This window comes from Myzus persicae, unplaced genomic scaffold (genome assembly GCF_001856785.1).
Source record: "Myzus persicae strain clone G006 unplaced genomic scaffold, MPER_G0061.0, whole genome shotgun sequence".
In the NCBI taxonomy this organism is placed as follows: domain Eukaryota; kingdom Metazoa; phylum Arthropoda; class Insecta; order Hemiptera; family Aphididae; genus Myzus; species Myzus persicae.
In genome coordinates this window covers 9,577-33,433 of record NW_019104204.1, presented here as the reverse complement: position 1 = coordinate 33,433, position 23,857 = coordinate 9,577, and the positions used below count along the sequence as shown (strand labels likewise).

The following is a 23,857-nucleotide window of genomic DNA, read 5'->3' as shown; positions in this document are numbered from 1 at the left end:
TTAGAATAAATATAATTATACTTATAACTATATCTGTGCAAAATATTCATTATTCAAAATGTTTAAGTGATACAATGCCAGCCGACTTCAACTGATAGCGAGAGTTCGCTACCTAGTAGAAACTAAAAAGTAATGTAAAATCATAGACCCTTAGAACATATACAATAATATAGACTTTATAATATAATACATTTATTTTTAAAAATCCATGAGTATTATATAGAAATATGAGGATCCATGGGGCAGTCTAGTTGAGTCTATCCATAGAATAGAGATTAAAGAGTTGAGTGCATAGATAATATAAGAATATATTATATTATATTTATATATTATCTATGGTTGAGTGGTGGAGACGTGGAGTCTATCTCATTCAGATAGATAACCAAATCACGGTGGTAGTATGACGTCATCGCTTTGGTTCATAGTTGGACCATGTTTGTACCTTGGGATTTTTATTACCAGCGAATTTGATGATTACGTCATGTAAAAACCTACCTATGGTTATTTTGTATTTTGTGTTAAAAATCGTATTTCGCGTTTGTGTCGTGTGATGTGCTCCGACTGGACACATGACGATTTGACGTTATCGCCGTGAAGTTGTATACTTGTATGTAATATGTTTGCGAATTACATTTTGTCGATAGAAAATTATTATTAATAAACAACGGGTGGTTTTAGTCTTATCGTAGATGTGAATTGATATTCATTATTCGATAATTCGATCGAATCATTGGCCGCGCTACGATTTGATGTTTGTAAGTGTATAAGCCCGTTCGTCGAAAAATCGTCGTTCAACTGTCTTATCGTTGATGTTACTCAAGTTACTACTTGCTACGTTAGTCGCTTGTGCCTCATAGCCCAGTGGACAGTGACCAAAAATGGCAGGTAAGAGTTGTACCGTCCTATTACTATTGGGTACTGTACGTTTTGTTCGTGAAATCGGTACACGGTGGTAAAAGTGAGCTTTTCCCTTACACTCAATTGTATGATTATATACATCATCATACACTATTATTATTGTCTATTATCATTATACACAAAATACAAATAGGTATACAATGCGTTTTATGTTTTTAAAATAATAATATATTGTTTCATGCGATACGACTGTTGATACTTCTTTTTATATTTATATTTTATTTGTACTCATTTATCCACTGTTCGTGCCTATCGCATTCTGCTTATCTAGGGCTAACAAAGTCATCTTTTACGAGTATTTTATGAGTACTTAAAACCGATCATTTTGGAATAGGTACCTCTTATAAAATTATATTATGTTAATTGTTACATACTGGTTGTGTACTTGTGTATCATTGAACAGACATTTTTAAAAATGTATTTATTCTATGTCTACTGGTGTTGATTGAATACCCCATTATTATTTCAAATACATTTCTATTAATTTAAGTCCTTGGAAAATTTGTATGAATTTGTAGATACTAGTTTTGTCATTAATTTATGAAGCATCCGCATACCGACTTGTAATAAGATGATGTTTGAACACAATTGACTTAAATCCTAATTTATGAGATGTACACTTACAGAATGTGTTTGATTCCTAACTTAATGTGCTGTTTCATTTGCAGTGACAAATTAACAACACACTAACATTATGTTATATTAATTAATTTTGTATAGTTGAATGAAGTATCAATTATTGAGCTGTATTTAAAAACAAATAATATTACAATTTAAAATTTAATTTATTAAATATTAAGCACAGTTCTGAAGGGAAAACATTTTTTTAAAATTAATATTAAAAATAAAATAATAGTTAATAGAATACACAAATGTGTATGCTTCTAAACCATTTATAGATATTCTTATTTTAGTAGTTTAATGTGAAAAATAAGCAAAATTTTCTTAACAAGTTGTTTGTTATTAGGAGCTGTTATCTGCAAATTAGATCTATTCATTAAGAAGACATAACACTGGCATCTGTTGCGTCTGTCTTACAAGTTCGTAACATAGCAATTTAACCTTAGTGGAGCATGTGTAGCTTTGTTAGTTTAAAAAATAGAGTGAATAGACCTATTTTAAAACTTGATGGTAAGAATATTATCTGTGTTAATTTATGGGTTTTTTACGATTGTTCAATTTTTTTAGCAATTTTTGCGTATATAATATACTGTGGATTGCAAATGCTCATAACCTACTTAAAAATTGTATTATCTTAAAAACCCCATGCTTTTAACACAGATAATGTTCTTACCATCAAGTTTTATTAAAAGGTTGATTCACTCTAATTTATAAACTAACTAACCTTTACGTGATCTGTTGAGCGTAAATTTACTATGTAACAAACTTGTGAGCAGGACAACAAATGCCAAAGTTATATCCCCTTAAAAAAATAAAAATAAAAATAATCTCTGCAAAAGAATGCACAAAGCAAGAGAAATCAGAAATTGACAATCATACAACTCAAAATACTTAAACAATGATATGAATGTACTGCCACTAAAAAAAATATTTCACAAGACTTCGGTACTTTACATAATTAAAATAATTTTACTTTCAAAACAGAACACAGACATAAAATTTGACAAATTTCTTATAGTACCAACTATAAACAAAAAATTAACACAATTCACAAATCTATTATATATTGATCTAAAAATGTACAATATAATACCATTAGAAATTAAGCATAGCAATTATTTTAAGATTCTGAAAAAAAAATTACACTGGCTACTACAAGAACAAAGTATAGACAAACTTATAACAAATGCATAGGATTACTGCATTACTTATTATATTTGTTAGATTATTTTAGTAATTATTAATTCAGTTTTATTGCCATAAAATGTATTATTTAACTTCACAATTTATTACATAATACAACATTGTAATATAATATTATATTAACAAAAAAAAAATTATGTTTTTGTTTTTATTGATATTTTAGTTGTTTGAGAAAAGTATATGCAAATTGTAATTATTTAATTTGTATTGGGTAGGTAACTATTTAATGAGTTTATATTTCAAATTGTGAACTCATGGGGGCCCTTACACTAACATGTATAGTGGGGCCTATTATTTTCTTGGAGAATAAATAAAAAGATAATATATTTCACATTTATTGAAAACTCTAGACAAATTGATCTTTTTGTCTAATTGTTCATTATGCCACATACAAATTTCAAAACTATTTAAAATAATCACATACCAATATATCTTAAAATAGTTTATGATTTCAAGCTTTGAGAAATATCAATTGCATAATTAAAATTATTCTGTATAGTTTTAAACATGAGTTAATAATAACTTTATTGTATGAAATATACAATAAGTGATTACGCAAAGTCTGAGCAAAAAGTACAGTAATTAGAAAAACAAATACAATAATTTTACAAGTAATCGAAACATGTGGGGAAAACAGAACAAAATAATTTATTTAAACTTCTCATTTCAAAAGGCCTCAGACATATTAATGTAATCAATAACTAATATAAAAATATATAAATTATTACAATGTAACTACACTTGATGGTTATAGAAATTAAATAAAGGTATACACCAACTTTAAAGTAGTTTTAACCAAGTTTAAATTGTTAATTTCGACATTAAATAAACAAATATATTTGTAGATATCAAAAAATAATATAATTAGCAGACTAAACTACTGAACACTATGTAGGTAGTGTACTAGAAAAGTACTGTTTTATCCTTAACATCGGTTTACACCCCTAAAATTTAATTTATTTAAAAATGATATTTTTCTTTCTAAAATACATCTAAATAGATCAATCATAACTATTTATTGAAGTTGATAAATAGGTTTTAAATATGATTTTTATTTCATTGTCTAGACCATAATTATTGTGATAATGAGAATGTATTAAAATCCACTGAACCATCTATTAGTGAAAATTATGAATCAAAATGTGTAATATCCGTGTCAGATGATCCTGAGAATGGAGAAGTGCCTAAATCTGGCCCCCAAACAAGGCTTAAATCAAAAAAAAAGTCTGAACAATCACAATCCACTTGGTCACCAGTTCGAACTGCTCCAGGTTTACGACCAAATTGCACAATATTTTATGATGGAAATGGATTTGCCTACCATAACCATAAAATTGCAAATAACAAAAAGTAATGATAATGTAACAATAGTATTTAAATAAATTGGATTTTATTTTATTTTAGTTATTTTGATATAGGTATTTAAAATGTACCCAAAAAGGTATTAAAAAGAAACCATGTCCAGCTAGAGCTGTTATTAGAAATTATGACAACATGATTCGTCATTCAGGAGAACCACACACACATAAACCAAGAAATTATGATGAAGAACTATTAAAGAGAAACTTTTTAATGAAAATTAGAGAGAGAGCAATCAATGAAAACACACCTAATAGAGCAATTTTTGATGAAGAAATAAAAAAGTTAGTTTATTTATTTTTTTTATAAACATAATAATAATTAATATTTGATTTTGAAATAGTACACCAAAACTAAGGGGTAAAGTAACATTTTCAAGTACTGCAAGAAGGATGCAGAGGTTTCGCCAACCACAAAAAATGCAAGGCCCACTATTTCCTATAGAAGACAATGAACTCATTGATGCAATTAATGATTACAAAAATATTCCACTTGAAAATACTGCTAATAATAGTGAAGACGAAGACTATAAACCTGATATAACGTTTGATGCCGAGAATCAAATAGAAGTGATAGTAGTGGATGAAATTGATATGGAGATTAATGAAGATACTGGTGAGGTTGAAAGTGAAACTTTGAATGTAAGAGATGATAAGGAGAATGTTTCAAAAAATATTAAAAAAGAAAAAGATGCAACTGTGAATATGTTTTGTACGTATAATTATTTTAAAACATATATTTTTCACTTCATTACAATATTTTTTTATTTTAGGTTGTATATATTGTAATAAGTGGCAAGAACCTCAACTTTTTGAATTTGTACCTAATCAAAAATCTAAAACAATTGAATTGAGAGAAAATTTAGAAAAAGATAGTGTAACATTACCTATTGATCGTTCTAGTCCAGTAATTATTGATGGTTCTGAAAATATACTAAATAGTAACCAAACTTCTACTCTTGGCTTTTCTGAAGTTCATGAAGACATGTCTCAAAATAATGATAGCAATAAAGTCACAATTAAACTAGAAAACGATAGTGAAGATGCAGATACTAATATTCTAGAAACTGCTAATCTAGACACATTTAACCAAAAAAATGATAGCGTAGATGCGGGTAATAGTAATTCAGAAACTGCTAATCCAGAAACACATACATTTCATGAATCATCAAGTCAAGAAAAAAAAAAAAAAGTTGAACGCAATTTAGGATTTTTACAGATGCGAATTGATTCAACAATATATTTTGATAATATGGGTTATAGTTATCAAATACAAAACGAAAAAAATGACAAGAAGTAAATAAATTAAAATCATGCTATTAATATTTTTCTAATATGTATTTATGTTTATTTATAGGTACTTAAGATGTGTTGTTTGGGGAAAAAAGAAGTGTCCAGGTCGAGCCCATTTAAACATGAAAACATTGAATATTATTAGATCTAGAGGTCATAATCACTTACCATCATCTAACTGTGATGCTGAAAAACAAGCTAGAGCGTTTTTGCATGCTATTAAAGAAAGGGCTCAAGATGAAGAAACTCCCTTAAAAACTATTTATGCGGAAGAAATTATGAAGTAATTTGATTGAAATAACATTATTACAACTAAAGTAAATAATAATTATCAAAAAAAAAAAATGTTTAGCTTTCCTCTTGCTAGTACTGTGGTTAATTACGCAAATGCAACCAGAAGAATGCAACGAACAAGGAGATTAAAAAATCAACCAAATTCAGTATTACAAAGAGAACCACCATTACTATTATCTGTTCAAGTGATACCAGGTACTCGACGTGGAACATCTTTATATTTGGATGAACTAGGTTATTATTACCATAATGATACATTAACCAACAGTGGAAAGTAAATAAAAACACTATTTTTAGGTTTAGGCGTTAATTATAAAAGTATTAATGTATGTGAGGTGTACTAATTTAAATAATTTTGTAGAATAGTAAGATGTACCAAAAATAGAAAAACAGCAATTGATGAAGCGTGTCATTCAAGAGGATTTTTGCGTGCTTCTGGAGATGGGTTTGTCATTTATAGAACTAAAGAACATAACCATCCGCCAGTGGATCTTAAAAGAAATCCATCGGAACGATCATTCATTAATACCTTATGTGAACGAGCACGAAACGAGCTTCACTTGGGTCTCAAAGAAATTTACAATGAAGAAGTTGAAAGGTTTAATTAAAAAATTTTTTTTTAAATCATATATGTTTGCTCATTAACGATTTGGAAACAAAGTTGGCTATGCTCAACTTGGTGTTAGTCATTACTCATTATTATTAAGTTGAATGCAAATAATGAATTCTTGTAGTTAAAAAGAAGATTTTTATTGGTGTATAGTAATTTTGGATTGAACTGATTTATTTATTTTTATTTTATTTTGCTTATAACGATTGGCTATAATTAGACTTCAGTCTTATTGAAACATATTTTTTCTGCCTGGACAAAAACTTATTAACAATTTACAAAAAAAACCTAAAAAAGGGTCTAGAAAAATAATTTTTAATCTTATTATACTATCTAAAATAAATAATACAATTTTGCATGCTTGGTGTTCAGAAACCAGAATATTAACTAAAAATGTAGACTGATTGTAAATATTTGTTTAATTGTTTATATTTTTTAATGCAGCTATGTTTAATTTTTCATCATTAAATTATATCTACAAATTTTAAAAAGCCTTCATAATTCTTAACTTTGTGTTAAAGATTTGCTTGCTAAATGTTTCCATTAATTTAAGATACAAGTTGTGTTAATATAATATTATTATTCATTAATCATTAGAATTAATAGAAAAATGTTTAATGTACTATAGGTTTCCTGATGCGGCAGAAAAAATTCCTTATAGAATGGCCTGGCGGAGTATGGCTAGAACAAGACAACCTTCTAAACTATCTGGGGAAGTTAAACTAGTTAGTGTATCAGTTATTTCAGATGGAATGAACATGTGGGATGGTTACTCACTATATAGAGATGAAATAGGATTTTTATATTCATTAAGAAAAGGAAGAAAGTAAGATTGAAGCTTATGTTTTATAATTATAATTTTAATAATTTAAATGATCTTTTATAGATTTGCTTTGTGTCAAATGAATACAAAATTAAAATGTTTAGTTAAAGGCTCAATATCAGTTGAGAATAACACTACAATGTTGGAGTTTACTGGAGAACACAATCATTTGCCATTGAGTGATGATGAGTTTCAAGCAGCTATTTTTCTTGAAAGAATAATGCTTAGATGTTTGAAAGAAAACAGTAAACCAAAAAAATTGTATAATGAAGAATTAGTTCAGTATGTTCAATTTTAATTAATAAATTATTCAAAAAATATATCTGTATTGATATTTGTGTTAACATTTAAACAATTAGCTATCCTGGCGTTGAAAAAAGAGTATCATTAGCATATGCACGTGAAAAAATAAAAGCTAGGAGAAAAAGTGTATTAAAAAAAAATTCAACACATGAAATGTTAGAAACTTCCTGTGAACCGTTGAAATATATTGAATTCTGGGATAAACAGAATAATCCTATTGATGATGATGATGATGATGATGACGACGACGACTTTAATGAGGATATTTACTCGGATGATGACGATTTTAGTGAAAAGTCTAAAGATTCTTATATTTACTCAGATGAACAAGGATTCAAATTTACAATAGTCAGTGTAAAAGATGAAACTAGGTAATTTTTTTCTTATTGATTACTTACAGTCTAATCGTGATAATTTATAAGTTATATTATTTACCACTATTATATTATTAATTACAGATATTTAGAGTGTATACAGAAGCATACTGGATGCACTGCCAAAGGAGAAATGTTTAAAGGTGAAAATGATGAGTGGCTATTTGTTCTGAACAGTTCCCACAACCATTCACCTGACGATGATCATTAAAATGATGAATACAAATTTGAGAATAAGTCAATGGATGATTAAGATTGTTATATTTACTATTTTCACTAGTATAATACCATTATTTTTTTCTTTGTGGTGTTTTATAATGAACTGTCTCTTTCAAATATTTAATATATTATTTTTACTAGTTTGAATGTACACACCCATATATACATAAATGTTTTATTAATTCTTAACACAAAAATATAATGGCTTTATTATAAAGTAATAATTATTATATTATATTAAATACAAAGTCTGCCATGATTTTATTTCACAATTTAAAGGCAGTATTGAATGTGACCATGTGTTCCAGCTAATTTGGTCATTTTAAAATTTAATTAGTAGGGGAGAATAGTTAGGAGCAAAAATTGATGAAATATACACAGAACAAAATGTATAGAATGTAAGAAAATCATTGATAAATACACTTTAAACTTTTTAGTAGAAAAAAATATTTTAAACATTACTACATATTATTTCACAGTAAAAATAATATAATTGCGTATTATATAATTTTTAGGTCATTATTGGTTAATTGTACCCTGCATGTATTTTTTTTAAATTTAAATATAATTGAATGTAGTCCCGGTATTTTGACTTTTGATGTATTCTTTTACTAAAAATATGTACTATACATATTATGAGATATGGACATAATGGCAAATAGTGTTTGAGATTTGGAAAAACTGAATAATTTTGATGTACAGATGAGTATTTATCCATATATTTCTATGTGGTGTAAAATCTTCAGGTTTTATGGGAGGCTATAAAACTATTACGGAGGGGGCCAAACTCCCCACTATTTGCTCCTATACATATGGACAACTTTGGAGTATAGCTCGTTAATAAGTAGTTTTGTACCTATGGTTCTTCATCGCTGTCATCTCAAAAAGTATGTAATCTTGATGCACACCAAAAACATTGGACTGTTGAAGAGTGGTGATAGTAGACAATTATAGTTTTTAAGAACTAAGTATTTAAGATCAAGTTTGATTTTAAGAAGTGCATTCTTCTGCACTACCTTCAATTAGTCAAATTGATTATTGACTAAATTGATTTTATTATATTGTAGTATTTCAGTAACTAATAACTGTTAATACTTACGATTTTCACCAAATATTTATATGGGGTAAACATTTTCTAGGCATGGTATATTTTCAAAATATTTATAAACATTTAAAATGTTCCGATTCTAATATAATCCATGTTAAAGTCTAAAGTGTTATAGCCTATAGGTGTGCAGGTATTACCACTGACTGATACCTAAATAACAGCATTTGCACTACTGAAAAATCATAAAAAATATATACTCAACTTTTGGGCACATAATTCAAATGTCTGTCATGATTTGTTATAAATTAGAGGCTTGGATAATAACATTTAAACCTTATGACTGCAGCTCAGTATTAGAAATTGATTGCCCTAAAAGGTTCCTATGTCTAGTAATATATGACTATATATTTACTATGTTTATGTATACAATTTTATAAGTGTACAGCATAGAATTATAGTGTCATCATGAGTGTAGCCAAGTGATACAATTTATTATTTTAAATTGGATAGTAAATAAAATATTGTAAAATCTAAAAAGACAACATAGTTCAGGACTTACAGACTTACAGACTTCAGGTTTACTTATAGATGAATCAACTTTAATATTATTAGTAATAACAGGGTTAGTTCTGCTGAATATGAATTTGCTATGCTGAGCGTGCATCAAGAGTGAGAGAACAAAATATTATGTATCGACATCCTTTTAAGAGGACAACAACCTGCATGTGTTGTCTTAAAAACGCTGAGTAAGGCAAATTGTGATCATTTTAACTCGTATGCATTGGAGTAAATAGTAAGAATATTATCTAGTGGACCTCTTAATTTATTATATTTTAATTTTAAGAATAGTAAATTGTTTGTTTATTTTAGAATACTCTAACACAAATTACAACTGAGTTAAATTGATTATTTAGATTGTACAATTTACCACGTCAAGCCATTTAAGATGGAGACAAGACATGTAGGTGTGCCGTTTTATTAAGGCATAATTGTATTTTATTTTTAGGAAGATTGAATTTGATTTATCCAAAGTAGGTAACTATGCCTTAATTGTTTTCTCAATATTTTTTTTTTGAAAAACTATTGAAACTGAAAAATTACTATTACAATATCTATGTTCCATTTCTAATCATTGGATATTAAAATGTACACATTTTTTAATACAACCACCTAATATACAGATCATGTAAATTGACTATGTATCTGAAATAAAAAATATAAATAAATAGGAAATAATATATTAATCATTTTTATTCGTTTATTTTGTTTAATGTTTATTTGTATATATTTATCTCTTAAAACTACATGAAAAATAATCACAGACGTTTACTTATAATCTCATTACACACATTATATTGAAATAATTAAAATATTTTTTAAGGTGACACAATAATAATAATTTACACTTATATATTTACAAGTATTTCATTGCTCAATGATAAAAAAAAAATAGTTATTAAGAACAATAATTATTTAAAGTATATTCTATCACACTTAATAGCATAGAAATTAATTATAAAAGCTCTAGTCTACCATAATAATACAAAATCATGAATAAGAAACAAAAATTGGCATTCAAAAAAAAAAATTTTAAAAATGGGCACCTAAATGTGTATATATATATTTATACACCTATAATCTATATATATACAAGTATATATATATAATTCAAATATAAAACAATTATTTTCTATTACATTACATAACATTTGATAAATATCAAATGTTTAAAAAGTTTACAATTGGTAAACATAATTATCAAAGGTATATAATATCTAATTACAAACAAAAGTAACAAATACACAAGCTATGTATGGAAATTGTATACATAATAATAATAATAATAATGTAAACATTTAAATGCAACAACATAACATTTTAAGTTGTCACAAGTTGATAGTCATCCAAGTTGAAAATGTAATTTTTTTTATAATAATAAAATGCCGCTGGTGTTGTTTTGTTGTAGAAAATGCTTTTGGATACCTACATCTGTGACAAAATATAAAAATTCATACTTCGGTTAAAAATTGACAACATTCGATTTGCTTACTCAATACGTTACAAATTTGAAAACGGTTTAACAAACACGAAACGGAGTGAACAAAATACAAATAACTACAATACAATTTTTGTTTACAATATGTCCGTTTTACAAAATAAAAACATACAACTCATATTTGTAAGCCCTATTAATAAGAATATAATTATTAGAAATAAACTACAATTACAGCATATAATTACTTTATATATTTAAATTAGATCTCATGAGAAAAATTAACTATAACATTTAATAATAATAAAAAAAAAATGCGTAAAAAATAGGGCAAACAAAAATGATATAATAATAACAATACTATATTGCAAGAATTCTTAAGTTATCACAATAAATATAATATTTATTAAATTAATAACTCATATTAAATAAAATATAATAACATCTCTAAAATATATTATGACTAATAAATAATAAATATAAATTAAATTGTTTTTTCAAAATATTACATTTCATTTTATATTACAACTGACATTAAATTAGAATAGAATATTAAATATTCTTTTTATGACATGAAATCTAACAATTAATAGTAATAAATGATATATTACATTCTTAGAATAAACAATTTTAAAATATAATTATTAAAAAAGTGTTTAAGCTTTAAACTTTAAATAACTATTATTTAACATACAACGACTTTGTTTTGTAAAATGGACATAATATATTTAATTACTCACAAAAATAAATGTAATTTATAACAATCAATTTAACATAATTTGTTAATATAATCATCACATAATTTCATAAATATAATACAAATTATAAACCGATTTGATACTTTTTGTTCAATGTCAGTACATTAGATATAAACCCAATCAAACAAAACTACAAAATATCATACATAAAAAGTAGTATTATTTGTTTTAATATCAGAAAATAGTTTAATAATTACAGTGTTGATTAAAATTGTCTAAGACCATGAACTTTATATTATTGTTTGGAAATGTTTTAGTTAACAAATTTAAGTTTATACAACATATATGTTATGAGTGTTTTTTATTCTTAAGTATTATTTATATTCCTCTGCTCACCCGATTAGTTTACATTACATAACCATTAATAAGTAATAACCACCATTAAGACACTATTATTCGTTATGTGTTGCTTATGGTTTACTAACTCGTAACATGGTGTTTAACATTCAAAAGAGTCTGTTTTACTATATTTTAAATATTAGAGTGAATATCCAAATCCTCATAATCCTTGTTGGATTTATTTTTTAATTTAGAAGCAAGTTATGAAAATGTTTAAGTAATAATTTTGGAGTTTATGTTGTTTTTTATCCGAAAAGACACTTTTTCTAGCTAAACTTGTTGTTGCCTTTTAAATTAATTGAGAAAAACAAAAAAAAATTACAAAAATTTGTTAACATTTTAAAATAATTGTTGGGTAACTCCTTTTATTTTAGATTTTTCTATAAATGTTAGTAAAAATTACTCATACTAATTATACCAAAATTAAAAAAATAATGTTCGCAATATCGCAAATATTGTTAATAAAATATAAACAAATTAAATCTATCTATCCTTACACTGATAATAAAACAAATTGCTTTATGAGCAATACAAAAAAATATATCATGAACATGATTAGTAATATAGATTGACAGACCATCTTTACTCAGAATCATTGTTTTCATATGCAATTGTTATTATTATCTATCATTGAACTTAAATTTAACACATACATTAGAGATAAACAGATTGACTTTGTACATTCAACATCTGTTATACATCAGAGCTGTTAACCATTTCCCACCCTTTTTAAAATTTTTAAATTTAAAAAAATCTACAAGGTGCCCTAATTGATAATATTTCAATAAACTCCAATATTAAAATTGAAATGGATTCACATTAAATTGTGTCGTGTTGTATTCCGTATATTTAAAAAAAAGTTAACATGTTACTTACAATTAAAATACATTCAACTCTACATCTGACATGGTGTAGTGGGTACCTACTAGCTTTAGTGCTGCAGTTGTCAGATAGAAACCATTCTTAAAGTGGCTTGTTTAGACCATGGACAAGTTATGAAAAACATATGTCTAAGGATAGATGTATCCATGGTTTAAATAAACAAGGTAATTGCACATAACCTATGTTGTTACTAAACAAGATAGAATGGCAGTGTAAAGGTACAGCCCCAGCCTTAAATCATGAACATTAGAGAAAGGATACCAAATTTTGTATCTGCCAGAATGCGGGTCGACAGTAGTGATGTTGTTTTTATATGTAAAGCATAGAGAATTTATTGGTTTTTTAAAATTATAATCTAAATGGCAAAACTAATGAATAATTACTCATTAAGACAAAATTATCATAGATCCAATATAAGTGTTTTAAAGAATATACGACTTCTAAACAAAGAGATATAATTGTTTTTAAAAAATACTTTCAAATTTTATATACTTATATAGTATATATCAATAATATAATAGCAATGTCTAAGTGTTATCAAGATTCTCAAGAGTAAAATATGTAAATGAGTATTAGTTTATTAATTTAATAAGAAATATTGTTATATATATATATATACAAAATTCTAAAGTATTTTTAACAACAATTATGTATCTTGGTCATAAATTCGTATATTTCGGGAAACACATTTATTCGATCAAGGACAATTCGGTCTTAAAAAAATATGACTACTTTATTAATTTAAACTATTGATCATCAAATGTGTTAAAAGAAATTGTTATTATGTTTAAGGTTATTGTTAAATTAATTTTTTAGAAGTCTGATCTAATCTCAGCAAGCAACATTTGGGTAACATGACTATTGTGCAATTAATATTTTTATAACTCATTTATAAAACCTTTTAATCAACACTGAAAACAAATTTTAAAATATTAAATAAAACATTCACTCCGTTCCATAATACATTTTAATTTCAAAAATTAAATAACTAATATATAATAACTATAATATTGTATTCATTAATCACTTAACAATAAATTGTTATTTAAACAGGACATTTGGACATTTGGAAGGAATAGTTTAATAATAAAAACTAAGTATAGTAAATATAATTTATAGAATTTTTTTCATGAATAACTATTAGTATACACATATAATAAATAATGTTGACAAACTAAGGAGAATATTTTATAAATTGTTCAGTCAATAATGTTATAATTAATATTTAGATACTATCATAGAAAAAAATGAGTAAAATGTGAAATTTTTTCTATGTAAAATAAAATATGAGCATAATTGAAAGAAAAAAGTTAATTTGCAAATTATTGTGTTAAATTTTATTGTTCTCAAAACTCAAAATATATTAAATTGAAAATAGAAGTTACCAACAAATGAAACTAAAAAATATACTATATAGTATATAATGTGAGATCTAAAAATATAAATAGCAACAAATGAAATTAAAAATAGAATTTTTATTTAACATTTTACTTCAACTACATAATTGTTAGTCCAACATAATAAATATGTAACTTTATAAACATAAAAGGTTAAAAATATTTTGAAACGATCTAAAGTAATTGCTGAGATCTGAGAAATTAATGTAGCAGAAAATAAATTATCAGTCTTATGGATTCAAAAAAAATCAGTCTTTAGTTATAAGTAATCTATTTGAATTTAAAAATAAATAAATAATTCACACAAAAACAGTATACAACTGGAGTTTTTAAATAATATCTGTAAGCTAAATTTTATAAAAAAATTCATTGAAAACACCTAATATTATATATAACAAAATTGTCCAAAAATACTAAGTGCCAAAGACATTAAAAATGTTTAATATTAAAGAGATATTAGTCTTTGAATACATTCAATGTTGTATATGTAGATTGAATATTAACCATATGTTAAAAACATTTTGAAGTTTATAATCAGATATTATTAATAAATAATAATTGACATTTTAGAATATAAAAAAAAAAAATGTTAAATAACTGTGAAACAAACTCTATGACTTGTGATTACATTTATTTTAAGTTATAGTTGCTCAGATTAAATGGATATTTTTTATCTTTTGAGTAATAGTGGTTAAACAAGCTCAAATGTACTGGGAGGGCTCAAATGAAAAAAAAGAATAGTATATCATACAAAAAAATTAACAATTCTTAATTCAAATTTTTAAGTACAGGCAATTTTTGAAATTTATTTATTTTGTATAGCACAATCTTCAAGAAAAGAAATGTTCTGTATCATACTGGATTAAAATTGTACATAATGGTAATCAAGATATATTTGAGAATTTTCTAGTAGTTCAGTATCTTAAATATATTAAGTACCGCACTTAATAGTGTACCAAATTGTGTATTTACTAATAAAATTAAATGATAATTTAAGTATAAAATATTTAAATCGCACTTATCGAGATAATTTTTTAAGAATGGAATGTAAATAATATACATTTATGAATAAAGATTAATTAGTTCCTATTACGAATTAGAAAGAAAGAACTAAACTACAATTAACTTGAATTTTGGAGAATACCATAAAAGTAAAATGGAAACAAAATAATTGTCATATAATAAATTGACCAAGAGGATAAAAATGCATGTGATTAGGACATAAAATACCTGATCGAAATTTGTAACATTAATGTTACGCTTTATGATCTTCCTTAGTCCTTTTTGATTGGTGTTATCGTTATTAACACCTGTTGTTCTCAAATGTACTGGTCCCTTCTTTAATTTACCCTTTAGACGCTTGACACTTGCATACGATTCGACTGCATCATTATAATCTTCATGAACTAAATTGTAATAAATAAATGTTATTACATTTTTACATTTATAACCAAAAAATATCATATAATATAATGAATTATAATTTAAAGAAATGGCTTGTTGTCTTGATTGAAGAGACCACTAATTAATGATAGTAAAGATAAACAGATTTTTTCCTCTCAGTTTTCTATAGGTAGCAAACACTTAGTATTTTTAAATTAGTTTTATTAGTTCTTTTTATAGAGACATGATTTTCAAGATATTTTGAAATGTATCAGTGTTGCTGAAAGTTTAAACGAATGCATTGGTCTGAATCTTTCGACAATATATATGATGTGGCCATCAAGCTAATTTTTATGCCATCATAAATACCCAACATAAGAGTGAACCTAGAGTTTAGACTGTGCACATGCACGTAATTTATTTGGTTAGGTTATCAGTAAGGCTGATCAGTGAGGACTTCAAGTTTTTCATTTCTGTCTAGAAAAGTTGCAGAACAATGTGAGTGATGTTTCACAACACAATGTTAGATTAACAATTTAGTTTTGTGGATTTGTCATTATTGTATATAAATGCATATTTGAGTATATTAGACTGATTACGGGCATACATAGGTACAAATTTGTAAAATTTTGATACTAAATATAATATAACATACAAAAAAAATATTATTTTCTGAATATCAACATATATTTAATACTAATATTATCGGTTAGATAATTCACTATCTGGCTGATAACATTAGGACACGTGTAGGATTGTAGGAAGTAAACTTCAGTTCTGTCATAATTTATCACATACTGTAGGTTGATCAATGTGCAATTCATTTTTCAAGTTTTTATCAATTAATTAAAATTATTTTTTTATAATTATAATTTAGTTTCAATATTTAATATAATATAAATTTATTTTAGAGCATATTATTTGTTTTTAAATGCATAAGTGCATACATATTTTGAGGTTTTTTAGTGAAACAAGACCTCAGCCCTAGTTATCAGTCTTTCATGCATGAGCAGTAATAAAAAAGGCTTTAGCTCAGTATTTCAGCATCAAATCTAGTACACAAGCATATACGGGTATGGCTACATCTAAAGTACATGATTTCTGGCTTCAATAGAGAATACTGTTTATAGATAAAAGCGAGTATCATTTATAACTTAAAAGCATAACATTTTGGTTTGAATGAAAGATCGGTATTAAGAATTAGTAATTTACTATTAAATTATGTTTAAACTTAATAACTAAATAATTTGGAGGGATTCATTTTTTTAACATCAATTTATATTAAATTGATAAACATCATCTTTAACGAAACACAGTTATCTACATAGAAAAATCGGTAAGAGTACTCTTTTATCGATTGAACAGAGTTAAAAGGAGATGGAGGCACCAAGAGATAACAGTATTTAAACAGGAACATAATTTTTACCATTGTCGGTCCTTGTTTTGTCTCGATTCATTACAATTACTCTTCTGCCATCTGAGTTACCTAAAAGAAAAAAAGTATTTTTAATTTATATATATTAGAGATAAAATAATAACTATTAATTAAACACAAATATGTTCTTTATAATATATAGTTGCCAATTATTTGTATTACGTTGTAATTAAGTTAACAAGTTAATGAGAGGTAAGAAAATGTGTTTTGTTAATAATTAAGAGGGCTTAGAAGTAAAAATACCTAAAATAGACAAAATTTAAAAATGAATAATTTATTAACATTATTGGAACGATAGTATGAATATTAAAAAATTTAATATTATCGGTACCTATATAGTATTAAAAAATATATATATTTACAATATTTATGAAGTTGTATAGTGTATACTACTAAATAAATCATAAAATAAAAGTCTCAATTAAAAAAAAATATATATAATGGGTTTTTAGCTTAGTCTGCTATAAATCAAATCAAAGAAAACTATTATACTCATACAACTTCCCAGGCCTAGTTATTCTTTTTATTTAACCAATAAAATTTAATAAAAAATAAAACAATCATATCACAAACCTTCTGTTTTTATGCTAATTTCTGGTATTTTAGAATGTTTTTTTCTTTTAACTTCATTGGTACTGCTGAAAAATGGTCATAAATGTTCAGTTAAAACTATTTAATAAATCTTTAGTCATTCATAATTATATTATCATACCTCGAACCAACAACACCTCTTATAGCTGACTGTAATAACCGTGCAGGATAAAATGATTCTGGTTTTTTCTTTACTTCCACTTGAATCTAAACATTGAGAACGAATTGTTATTAAATGATTATTTGAATTTAATATTTTTATTTACCATATTTAATCGAAGAGCCCTTCTTCGTTTAAGTTCTGTTCTAAGATCAACTGTATCATTACACTGCAAGGATTCTTTTTTATCATCAACTCCCTGTTGATGTTCATCAATCTCTTCTTCTTCTTCTTCTTCTTCTTCCTCTTCAATATATTCCTCACAACTATCACTAGAGTCTTGTCCATCTTCTTTTTCACTTTCTTCATCTACATTTTCTTCAGATACTTCTTCCTCAGATACTTCTTGTTCTGATAATTCTTCTTCTGATGTACTAGATACTTCTACTGCTTCAGAATGTAATACTTTTGTTACAGTTGTATTTGATTTAGCAATATTCTCAATAGGTTTATTAAAATTATCGACTAAAAAAAAAAATCAATATTAGCAAAACAAATTATTTACAATTTTAATAAAATCAATATTATATCAAACCTTCTTCAATAGGGGTATCATTTTTTTCTTCATGCCCAAACACGATCCTGGGTCGTTTTTTATTACACATTTTATCTGAAGATGTATTTACTTTTACAACTCTTCGTAAATGTACAGTTTCCAAATCATTATTCATTTTTATGTTAACATTTTTTGGAACCTGGAAGGAATGTGCAACTTTTTTTACTTTCTTTGTTAAATTAGTTTTTGGTTTTATTTCGGGGGCATTCTTTTCATTTTCAGTCTCTTTATTTTCAGTCTGAATTGCTACTTGAACTGAATTGGTTTTTTTCAAAATAATTTTTTTACTAGTTGGTTCAATTGGCTTGTTGGATTCAAATTTCCTTTTTCTGGCTTCTAAAACAGGATCTATTGGCCTTGATTCCGATTGATTATCAACAGATTTAACTTTTTCTCTTTTCTTTAAGTGATCATCATCCGCAATTTTACTATCTTTACGCCGATTATTAGGAGGAGATAATGGTCTTGACCTTATTACTTTTTTTAATGGACTAGGTGATCGTCTTCTAAGAGCTGGTCTTACCTTAGGTGATCTAGATTTTGATTTCATTTTGAGCGGAGATCTACTTCTTCTCCTTAATGGTGATAACCGTCTTCTACTAGGCGATACATCTCGTGATATAGATCTACGCCTTCTTCTGGGAGATGGTGATCGATAGGGATAACGAGATTTAAGAGGTGAATATCGTCTAGGAGAAAGATTTTTTTCCCTTAGCGGTGACAAACGTCTAGGTGATCTCCTTGGTGATAAAGACCTACGATAGGGCCTTGATCGTTGTGGTGAATATCTATATCTGTCTATGGAAGGAGATCTTCTTCGTGGTGATCTGGACAAAGGTGACCTTTTTTGAAGTTTACTATAAGGAGACATCGATCTTTTTCTTAGAGGCGGCGATGGAGATCTCAAAGGTACACGTGATTTCAATAAACTAGATTGCGATGAAGAGTTTCTAATTTCTTCTAAAGTTTTTATAGATTCTAATTCTTCTTCAGGTGGATTTAATTGAGGTTTAGAATCTTCAATAATCTTGGGTTGATTTATAGTTAAAGGAGGTTCATCTACTTTAGTTTTAGCATCCAATTTATTTTTTACTGTACCCTTATCTTTTTTATTTTTTTGCTTTAAACTTTTCTTTTCTTTTTTAGATGATTTAACATTTCCACCAGCAATTTCAGCCTCCATAATGTCCATTAATTTATCAAGATCATCTAAGTCTTCATCTTCTTCACCCAATAATAAGACATCTCCATCATCTGAATCTTCTTTTCCATCTTCAGCTTCACTATCATCACTTTCTTCAGAACCAGATTCATTTTCTAATCTGCTAAATTTTGTAGAAACTGAAAAAAGAAATACATTTAAAATCAATAATATGTAGTCTGGAATATTGATTTGAGAGTTCTTGATATAACTGTAATATTTTATTCAATTACCTTCATTATTTAAATTCTGAAAATTGGTTGATTTGGTGGAATCGGAAGTATACGTGTGTTTTGAATTAGTATTTTTAGGTAAATTCTTAGATATTGAATCATTTAGAGAATCACCTTCAGTATCCATTGGTATAATTGCAATCAAATTATTGTTGGCATGAGTTGGTCTTCGAAAACCAACCTAAAATAAGCATAATATTTCATAAAAGAAGGTATTTTAAAGATAAAATTAGTTCTAACTTACATTAGCATATGTGCGTTTATTATATAACCTATTTGGTACTGGAAAGCAGCGTCCTCTGTTATTACTTCTTGCAGGATTATTGTAGGAGTTGCCATTTCCAAATTTATTAAATTCTCCAGATGTACTACTTATTGAATTTATTGGCAAATTAGATTTTTTTTTGAATGTCATAAGTGCAGCTAGACGTAATTTTTCAACATCATCATCATCAATACTCTAATAAAAATAATAAATAATCAATATTAAACAATAATATAATATAACACTAGGTATTTAGTTCTTCAAACCAAATAACTAACTAAAAAGGATTAAAACAATTTAACAAAAGGTGGGCCTAAATCAAAACCTAGGTTTTCGGTACATTGAATTATTTTGGACCGTTCGGGAAGAACATATTCTAAGTTTTAATCAGACAAATTATAAAGGCATATCCAGCACATTAACCATAATATTAGTTAACGACATATGAACCCATATTAATATCAGCTATTTATATTTTATTATGCTCTTAAAGATAGTTTATATTTTAACCAAGGTTCAAATCAATAATATTTTGCTATCAGGTTCTTGGTCTCAACTTCGTTATTAGTGGTAAAATAAAGGCTAAACAATGCCGTTTAGAATGCTTTTCTACAAATCCTCAACAAAATATGTAAGAGCACGTAATATGTCACAAGAAAATCTCACAGGCTTAGAAAACAACCAAATAAACCACAACTTTCATGATTCACTTAAGAGGACGCTATACTCGCATGTGTTGTCACCGTCTTACAAGAGCATAACATATCAAATTTTACATTCAGCAGATCACGTTTAGCTCAGTTAGCTTAAAAATTAGAGCAAATTGACCTCTTAATAAAATTAAAGGTAAGATTATTACGGAAAGTTTCTCGTGGGCTTTTAATTATATTTTAATTTTAAAGAGTGTTGATAAGTATTTTAAGTTGTACAAACAATTTACAATTTTTAAATACTCATAACGGTATAGTGTCCATTAAACCTAAATTAAAGGATATTGAATATTTACATACATGTATTTTCTTATAAGACACTGTTATTGTAAATCATGTTTCAAAATAAATTGGCCCTTATCAAGCACGCATGTATTAATAAAAACATATTTAGAAAATTAGGTACAATTAGTTATAATTTAATAAGATAGTGTTGGTACCTATAAAATGTTAGACAAACAATGTTGAATTTTTAAATGATTATAAGTGTTACAGTACCAAAAAGATTAACATATGGCACATCTCACATTACTGTGTACCTAATAAAATTTTTATCCAATCTTCCAAAAAAAATTATAATTATTAAATCCACACATGTAAGCATTTAATATATAGTAATGTTGTGTTTAAATATGTATAAACTAACATTAGTAGGTCTGATACATACAATTCCACTCGTGATATATTTGTGGTAAATATGTTAAAGCGTTAATACTCACGTTAAAATCCATTTTTTTTTTTTAATGATCCTCTTCAATAACCAATTTGTGTGTATATTCTGCTGAATACAAACAAATAACAAACTAAAATAATTGAAACATGTCACAAAAAGATAAATTTGCACACTCCAGGAATTACTAATAAATATGTAACAATAATAAGAGAAAACAATCAACAACTCAAAGATTTTAGTTTTTTACACGAACTCCCGTCTCCCAGGAGGCCAGGACTAAAAAAAAGTCAATAGAAAAACAAAATCGCAAACATTGAAACATATTAATTGTACATACACATAGGGCATTGGAGCAATGAAGATGAAAAGAAAATCAAAACAATAACAAAACAGATGATCCAAAGAAGTTCGAAAATTCGCAGTGTTACAAACCTGTTACATTTGTGTATTACCAACATAAATTTAATTTAATTTTAATTTTCAACTTCTTATCATCCATATTCCATACGTGATTAAACCATAGATTTAAACTAAATATGGCGGTAACGGTATACATATCTTATAAAATAAATACCGGAATAAATTTAGTTTAGCGCCGAAGCGAATTATTCAATTTTATTTGGAAACCTATGTATTTCAACGAGTTTAGAACAATCGGATCCAATGCGGTCCGTCACTGGCCGATGCGGATTTCGCTGTCGATTAATGCTAATTTTTGTTGAAACCTGGAGATTTCGGAGGTCACTCCTGCTCCTACTGGGTCAGTCCAGTATCGCAGTACCGCCGGACTGCCACTCATAATAATTTCACGGCCCACTGGAAGTTGGGTGACTTTGTCACTCAAGAACCTCTGTCTTTCAGCGACCGTCGACCCTAGGCAGTGGGAAGTTTAAATGTATAATCAGCTCTTTGGATTTTGAGTCGGCGTTTTGCCCCTATACAAACCATAAAATGTTGACCAAAGCAGCCTTCATGTGGCTTGCACTAATATCATTTTCTGCGAGACCTCCGGGTCCAGGTACTACACGACACATGTGCTACCTATCTATGAAGAACTCTCCGTGTTTGTTTGCTCAAATGCCACTCTTCAAACATCTTTACTTAAAAATTTGTCCATACTAGCTTAACATATTCTGATGCACCTTTCATTGAAAGGTTCATATGTTAAACTATTTTTTTTCAAAATTGGTGAAGATTTTGGGGCTTGCCCCTGATCTACGATAGTTTTTGGTTTTCTGTGTAAAATTCCATACTAGGATTTATCAGCTGAAGTAAAGTATAACTTCTGAGAATTTTCGAACAGAAAAAATCTTCTTTAAAAAAATATTTTTTTATACATTGGTGAGTGGTTTCCACAGTCCACAATAAGAGTTATTTTAAATCCATGCAGAAGTTCGTTTCGTATTGTTGGAAAAATGTAATATATTACAACAATTAATATAAACGAATAAATTATTATTTGTATTTAGTCGTGGAAAGAGATCGTGCGATGCGTACCAAGTTCTGACGAATGTATACACCAAAGAACATAACATATACAAATAATAACTGAGTAGTGATCTCTTTGCTAACTGGACAACGTATCGTAATAAAATTCAAATTATTATGTACGTTTTACTGATAAATTATAGATTTTTTATAAAACACCAGTCAACCAGTAAATGGATTGTTTATTTGTATCAATATTTTGCTATGACTCGGATACCTGTTTAATATTTACCTGTGTCGTTGGTGGGGGCACTGGAGACAAGTGCCCACCCTCCATTTCTTTTATGAATAATTATATCATACAATAACAGATGATAAGCATTCCAGGTCCGATCTATACTTGTAATTTATTATGATTTATAATAGAATTCGTATCGATAAATTTCGAACACGGCAATAATATAACCGATGTTGATTGCTGACGTTATTGTTGCTGTGCCGTCGCCATAATATTAAATTTATTGTAAAAACATGAAAAGATTTTTTTTACAGCTACCTATATCTATATATTTGAAGTTTTATTGAATCAATTTACATGGTTTTTTTTGTGTAAATTTCCACCAGTATCAAGAATTTTGTATGAACGGGGGACTATAGAGTTTTTCTAAAATCATTTTTAATTTTATATTATAAATTGGGCCAAAATAAACAAGGCCGACGGCCTGGATACGCCTCGGTAATTCGGCCGACGGTATTGGTATATATTGTTTGTTATAAGTAATTTCATTT

At 26.8% G+C, this 23,857-nt stretch overlaps 2 protein-coding genes across 5 annotated transcripts; one reads left to right on the top strand and one right to left on the bottom strand.

The window, feature by feature from the left end:
• Nucleotides 1–509: 509 nt before the first annotated feature.
• LOC111039966 lies at nucleotides 510–8,158 on the top strand. Of its 2 annotated transcripts, none has more exons than XM_022323652.1 (12): nucleotides 510–885; nucleotides 3,903–4,092; nucleotides 4,161–4,385; nucleotides 4,445–4,812; nucleotides 4,874–5,396; nucleotides 5,458–5,676; nucleotides 5,746–5,961; nucleotides 6,049–6,285; nucleotides 6,926–7,123; nucleotides 7,184–7,402; nucleotides 7,480–7,794; nucleotides 7,882–8,158. In XM_022323652.1, exons 1-12 carry the CDS (start codon nucleotides 879–881, stop codon nucleotides 8,006–8,008), a joined length of 2,844 nt encoding a protein of 947 aa, XP_022179344.1. In that variant the 5' UTR covers nucleotides 510–878; the 3' UTR covers nucleotides 8,009–8,158. The 2 variants fall into 2 exon arrangements, with proteins under 2 accessions (XP_022179344.1, XP_022179343.1); XM_022323651.1 differs by having other exon boundaries at nucleotides 3,810–4,092.
• A 2,836-nt stretch (nucleotides 8,159–10,994) lies between these two features.
• Nucleotides 10,995–21,994, bottom strand: LOC111039965 (serine/arginine repetitive matrix protein 1-like). 3 transcript variants are annotated; one of them, XM_022323647.1, is made up of 10 exons: nucleotides 21,687–21,993; nucleotides 20,237–20,452; nucleotides 19,993–20,173; nucleotides 18,538–19,899; nucleotides 18,109–18,467; nucleotides 17,964–18,049; nucleotides 17,825–17,889; nucleotides 17,243–17,302; nucleotides 15,664–15,839; nucleotides 10,995–11,053 (listed from the first exon to the last, which is right to left on the bottom strand). In XM_022323647.1, the coding sequence occupies exons 1-10, from the start codon at nucleotides 21,696–21,698 to the stop codon at nucleotides 11,048–11,050; spliced, it is 2,523 nt and encodes an 840-aa protein (XP_022179339.1). In that variant the 5' UTR covers nucleotides 21,699–21,993; the 3' UTR covers nucleotides 10,995–11,047. The 3 variants fall into 3 exon arrangements, with proteins under 3 accessions (XP_022179339.1, XP_022179342.1, XP_022179338.1); XM_022323650.1 differs by having other exon boundaries at nucleotides 17,825–17,886; XM_022323646.1 differs by lacking the exon at nucleotides 10,995–11,053 and having other exon boundaries at nucleotides 14,478–15,839; nucleotides 21,687–21,994.
• Nucleotides 21,995–23,857: the final 1,863 nt, after the last annotated feature.